The following is a 6,374-nucleotide window of genomic DNA, read 5'->3' on the forward strand; positions in this document are numbered from 1 at the left end:
CTGTCTGCTTAGGTACTCTATCTGATCTTTTTGAAAATTTAAAACTCCCTAGAAGGTTATCAGTAGAAGCTAACGGAGAATTTGATATTATTCATGAAAGTCTGACAAACTTCAGTTTAAATCCAACAATGATGTAGAAAGCACAAGAAGATGGTTTTATTAATGGCTTTCAAGTCTCAAGTTCAGGTACAAAGGTTAGTCATCTTCAGTTTACTGATGACACCCTAATTTTTTGGATGCTTCTGTGGATCAAGTTAAGTTTCTTAGAATTCTCTTACTGTGTTTTGAATTACTCGCTGGTTTAAGGATTAATTTTGCAAAAAGCCATTTATTTGCAGTGGGTTATAATGGTGACATGAATGAGTTTACTTCTCTATTAGGCTGCTACAACTCAGTTCTGCCAACCATATATCTGGGGATTCCTTTGGGTGATAAGAATAAAGGCATTCACAAGTGGGATATGATAATTGACAGGTTTAATGCAAAGCTTTCAGGGTGGAAAAAATCTTATCTTACAAGAGCTGGTAAAATTGCTCTTATTAATAGTGTTCTTTCAAGTCTACCTGTTTATTTTATGTCTCTATTTGATATGCCTAAATCAGTGGAGCTCAAACTGGAAAGAATAATATGAAATTTTTTGTGGAATGATAACAAAGGACAATGGAAGCTGCATTTGGTTAAATGGGATGTGATCTGTAGAAGGAAGAGAAATGGAGGATTGGGAGTTAAAAAATTGAGAATTATGAATAATGCTCTTTTGGTTAAATGGTTATGGAGATTTGCAAATGAGTCTGAAGCTTTATGGAGGAGAATTGTTGAAGAAAAGTATGGTACTGATGGTTTAGATTGGTTTTTTAAGCAGTCAAAAGGCACATATGGTGTTTCTGTTTGGAGGGGTATTATGCAGAGAAAGGAACTCTTCTTACAAAATTTTAATTTCAAGGTTAATAATGGTCAGAAAACTAGATTCTGGGAAGATAGGTGGCTGCTGGATGATGCCCTTTGTAATGTTTTTCCTCATCTTTATGCAGCAATAAGGTCTAAGTCTCAGTATGTTGCTACTGTCTGCTCAGGTACTCTATCTGATCTTTTTGAAAATTTAAAACTCCTTAGAAGGTTATCAGTAGAAGCTAATGGAGAATTTGATATTATTCATGAAAGTCTGACAAACTTCAGTTTAAATCCAAACTGTGAAGATATTTTCCAATGGGCTCTTACAGCAAAAAAGAAGTTTTCAGTAAAATCTTGATATAACAAGATACTGGCAACAGTTGAAGCTCCAAGTGAAGACATATTTCAATTTCTCTGACAGCAAAAATATCCTCCAAAAGTGGCTTTTTTCATTTGGTGTTTAAGTTACTTCAGATTTACTACTAGAGACTCTCTCATCCGTAAAGGTATTGCAACACCATCAACCTGTCTGTTCTGCAATAATGATGAAACAACTCCTCATCTTTTCTTACAATGTGAGTTTGTAGTTGGTATATGGCAGAACTTTATGGGAAAATTGAATGTTTGTTTTACAATGCCACCTACTGTTCCAGCAGCTCTCTTAGCTTGGCAACTGAATTTTGATACTGTGCAAAAGAAATTAATCCGGAATCTCTTAGCTGCTGCAATTCTTTGGTGTACCTGGAAGGAAAGAAATGAAAGGGTTTTCACAAACAAAGCTCACAATAAGGCTCATGTTATTCATATGGTAAAGTACAGCTTGTTTGAATGGGCTTTCGCTATAAAGAATTTGAAGATGTTTCTTTTAATTCAGTTGTTGAGAATTGGGTTAATGTATATTTCCCACCTTAGTCTGTTTTAGGTTTGTTTTTTTTTTTTTGGTTTTTAGACTTGCTTTGTCAAGTCTTTTTTCCCTTCTTTCTATATTCTTTTCTCCTAGGCGCTTCAAGCCTGTTGTACCCCTACTCTGATCAATAAAATTCTTTCTTTACTGATCAAAAAAATACTAAACGGATCGTCCTTTTAAACAAGACATAAACCGTGTAGATACATAAGAAATAGATCCTATCACTAGAGGAAAACAGGGATCCCATTTATGGGGATGCTTGTGTCTATATGGTTTTTCCTTGGTCCATTTGAACGGTCCGTGAAGAGTTTTATTTGAATTTTAATTTACTAGAGAACCGAAAAATATCCGTTTGGATCTAATATTTGCAAAGCACGTTTAGGTAATAGACAGGAAAATGAAGGGCATACAAGAAAGAAGTACATGGACAGATGTTGGCACGAAAATCGAATACTTGATTAGCTTGACGCACCACGAATCCCCAATGAGACCAGGAAAAGACATCATAGTGTAGCTAACAGCGACAACACATCAAGTAAAAATAAAAAAGAGAGAGGAGTAAAATTACATACCCTCGAGTTAATTTGGTAAACCCAACCCGAGTTTAATACCGTTAACTTGGATTCTAGCACTGCTGCGAGCCTGCGAGTGCAGCAGTATTGTCTTTCAACGGTCTAAAAAGCTTCACCAGGTTTTTCCTCTCCTCCATACACGCTCACTTTTTACCACGTACACCCAAAAATAATACCAGTATAAAGCGCCCATTGTTATTCTCTGTCACAGTCATTTCTATATACAACCGACTGCCATATATTCTTTACGTAATAAGAAACAATGTGTTTTACTGGTTAGACCACGTCTTATGGTGGAATCCAATCTATTTCAAGTGTTGAAAAATCATGGAATGTCAAGTTTAATGGCTTCCAAGTTGGGATTTTTCACAGAAAATTCAAGCAAGGTTCCACCATTTCGTGGAAGGGTTCGTGGAATTCATCTGAACGCCAATAAGAATAGCGTTAAACGCTATTAAGAATAGTGTTTTTTTTTTGTCCGTAGATTTAGGATGAATTGTTGAAATCTAACGGTTGAGAAAAAACGCTATTCTTAATAGCGTTTTTTTAGCGCTATTAAGAATAACGTTTTCACTATTCCACCACTACACTTGCGCTTATGTTATCCAAAAACAACTGTTATCTCAGGTATCATGGAGTATGTATGCATAACAAGTGATTTTTCGACTTAATCAACCTGGAATTTTTTGGAAAACAATTTCTAAAATTTGAATGAAAGAAAAAAAAGTATGTGGTAGAGCAAAGTTTATATTTTGTATTTTATCTCCGAAAATTATCTCTAATGCTTTGCGGCTAGATTTGTATGTTAGGTTGTTTGGATACATATCCAGAATTCGTTTTTTGACTTCTGAAAACAAAAAACCAATTTGAATATACAATTTCAAAATAATTTCTGAAAACAAAATATTATAATTTCCGACTTCTAGAAGCAGAAACATTTTCGTTTCTGTCATTCAAACACGCTGCTAGACTTCTGGTCACCAACCGGGCAGCACTAAAGATTGCGCATTGCTAATTGCTACAAGGAATGACCGTATTGTGCAAGCCTCAGCCATGTGGAAGATACGTAAAACATACATAAGCTGGTACAGTAATATACCGACTGACTATACTGAGAAATGCAGCAGCACCAGCAATTAAGCAAAACCATTATTAAAAAATTGAAGAGAAAACAAAAAACTAAGAAAAAGTACCCAGAAACAGACAGCCACCTACACCCCACCGTCTACATCTCATCAATCCTCTCAACATTACATATTGAGTACTAGTAGTATTTCCAGTTACCTCCCTCTCATCCCCTTGCTTGCCCCTCCTCTTCTCACAAACCCCACTTCTCCTCTCATATCTCTCTCTTTCCCCTGTACCCAAAAACACTCATCTAGCTCTTTTTGGGGTTAGACTCAACTAACCCTTTCTTCATAGAAAATAAATATCTTCCTGTCTTTGGCTTTGAAATCTTGTTAGAGAACACCATGTCTGTTGTTTTAGTTCTTCCACTGCTCATCATCTTGGCTTTCACTAGCCATTCAGCAGGTAATCTTCATATTCATCATCCCTCTTTTCTTTTCTTTTTCTTGTTTTCAGCTTAATCTTTACTTTTCAGTGGTTGATTTCTTGGAAAAACATGATTTTTGGATTTTTTTTTTTTTTTTTTGCTTTTTAAATCTAAGTTCTTCTGACCCTCTGTTGTGAACTTCTGGGTTTTTCATCTACTATCCTGATGGGCTGATTTCTTCATTATTTTATTTTATTTTGATTTTTTTCTTTCTGAGCCAAGATTCAGACTTTCACCATGTTACAGAACATGGGTTTACTTATTTTTTATTTTTTTTGTTGTATTTGTTTATTATAATTTATGTTTTTCATATCTTTATTTTTATGTGTGTGACAAAATTTGTTGATCTACTTTTATTTTTGATTTTGAAACACAGATGCTGTATGGTGTGCTTGCAGACCAGATCAAAGTGATGCAGTTCTTCAAAAGGCCATTGATTATGCTTGTGGAAATGGAGCTGATTGTTCAGCCATCAATCAAGGTGGAGCTTGTTACCAACCTAACACTGTGAGGGCTCATTGTTCTTACGCTGTTAACAGCTATTACCAAAAGAAAGGTGGAGCTCAGGGAAGCTGTGAATTTTCCGGCAGTGCAGCTGTTACTTCTACTGACCCAAGTAAGTTCTCATCAAACTTTAATTACTTTATTTGGTAATTAATCTTCTAAAAGTAGTAGTAAAACAGCTGATCAAGATACTAATTGATTCTCCATACTTTTCTTTGTTTGTCACAACAGGTCCTGGTGGTTCTTGTACATTTACTTCTGGGTAATTTCTTTGACCTTCTTTTTGTTGTTCTATTTCTATTGGGGTTTCTATGTTTAGGGTGTTTGAAGTGGATGGATAATTTGATACCTTATTTTGTTAGTGTAAATTGATGTGCAAAAGAAGTAAACCTTTATGGGGTTCAATTTGTTTCGGCTACCGGCGTTTATGCAATATATTGGTTGCAGTTAGTTACAACACATGTTTACTAAAGTGGGTTTGCTGTTTGGACTCCATGTTTCTCATATTGTTCTTATGACTTTGTTGCTTTCTCAAATTGAAAAGGGGTTTTCTTACTTTTCCTGCTTTGGGTTCTTTGTCGACATTCTTTTGTTTGGTGGAGTCACTTAATGAGTAAATGGAATTTGATTCCCCAACTAGTAATAACATGTTTGCTTTAGTTATTTTCTATTGTGGAAGATACATTATTCGATAGTTTTGTTGTGCCTTCCATTATTATCAGTTCTTTTCCTTGTTTAGTTGATTATGGTTCTAGTAATACGTCTTATAGTCTTAGTAATATCTAGGACTTGTTTAATGACAGCACTAGTAATGTTTAATATCTAGAAGACGTATAACAATTGAATTTTGCTTTCTTTCTCTTTTCGACACAAATGAATTTCCTTCTTTGTTATGAATGTTGGGGATTTGGATGTCGATATTAATGTTGTTGTTTCAATTTGGATGCTTGTGTTACTGCAGAGGCGGCGGCGGAGGAGGAGGCGTGACTGTAAATCCTCCATCTACAACATCACCACCAGGTTCAACGACACCAACAGGTGGATCTTCAACACCTGGTGGGTCAACCATGACACCAGGTTCAACCACCCCACCTGGGTCATCATCATCCACATTTTCACCACCTGGAAGCCTCACAAATGGAAACGGCGGAATGATGGGAGGAGGATTTGGTACGGGTTTAGGTCCTTCAGGAACTGGTAGCATTGATACTAGTGATGGCGGATTAGTCTTAAGAAACACTAATTACGTCTCTTTACTACTCACTGTTTGGTTCCCTGCCCTCCTATTCTTATGGGTTTGATGAAGATGAACAAATTTGGTGGCACCGGCGAAGTAGATAAGAGAAGCACATCGTCTTTGTCCAGAGAGATGACATTTATTCTCCACTAGGGTTTTTCTACTTCTTTTTTTTTCTTTCTCTAGAGGAATGAAAGTTGGGTGTTGATTCTCCTTTTTGTGTGCGGCAATGAATTTGGATGGATGGTTGTCATTGTTGTGGGAGAAGAACCTAATCTTTTCAGCCCTTCTTTTTTCTCTTATCTTTTTGGACATTTTCTTTCTCTTTTCCTCTTTTTGTATATCTAGAGAGGTGGTAGTAATTTATTATTAAATTTTAATTATTATTCAGAGAGCTCTCAGCACCTTAAAAGATTTGATCGTATGTATTTTCATGTAGATGAATGCTCTAGTCTAGTTAAATACTGTTATTTTCACCTTCACGGGGATTGATTTTTCTGTTTTGAATTCTGTTTGAAGGTAAAGTTGATGAATGATTGAGCACCGAAAGAGGATGTGAACATGTTATCTTCACTAATTTAGGTGAAGTGGCGAGAAACACTATTCAGCTGTCGGTTTCTAGTTTCCGACAAGATTTAGAGGTTTATGGTAGCATAAAGACTAGTAGAAATTACTGGTTAGTCCAGTCCTTGAAGACCCCGTTAATGT

At 35.8% G+C, this 6,374-nt stretch overlaps 1 protein-coding gene across 1 annotated transcript; it reads left to right on the forward strand.

Annotated features, from left to right (window-relative positions):
• Positions 1-3,636: 3,636 nt before the first annotated feature.
• On the forward strand, positions 3,637-6,146 carry LOC113280947 (PLASMODESMATA CALLOSE-BINDING PROTEIN 2-like). The gene is made up of 4 exons (XM_026529558.1): positions 3,637-3,903; positions 4,302-4,541; positions 4,661-4,691; positions 5,391-6,146. Exons 1-4 carry the CDS (start codon positions 3,843-3,845, stop codon positions 5,728-5,730), a joined length of 672 nt encoding a protein of 223 aa, XP_026385343.1. The 5' UTR covers positions 3,637-3,842; the 3' UTR covers positions 5,731-6,146.
• Positions 6,147-6,374: the final 228 nt, after the last annotated feature.

This window comes from Papaver somniferum, chromosome 5, assembly GCF_003573695.1.
Source record: "Papaver somniferum cultivar HN1 chromosome 5, ASM357369v1, whole genome shotgun sequence".
Lineage (NCBI taxonomy): Eukaryota > Viridiplantae > Streptophyta > Magnoliopsida > Ranunculales > Papaveraceae > Papaver > Papaver somniferum.

What these genes read in the sequence shown, in the direction of transcription:
- LOC113280947 (XM_026529558.1), top strand. Translation starts at nt 3,843, where the DNA reads ATGTCTGTTGTTTTAGTTCTTCCACTGCTCATCATCTTGGCTTTCACT. An exon ending in TGTTACTTCTACTGACCCAA is followed by an intron (nt 4,542 to 4,660) that starts GTAAGTTCTCAT and finishes TTGTCACAACAG; the next exon opens with GTCCTGGTGGTTCTTGTACA. An exon ending in TCTTGTACATTTACTTCTGG is followed by an intron (nt 4,692 to 5,390) that starts GTAATTTCTTTG and finishes GTGTTACTGCAG; the next exon opens with AGGCGGCGGCGGAGGAGGAG.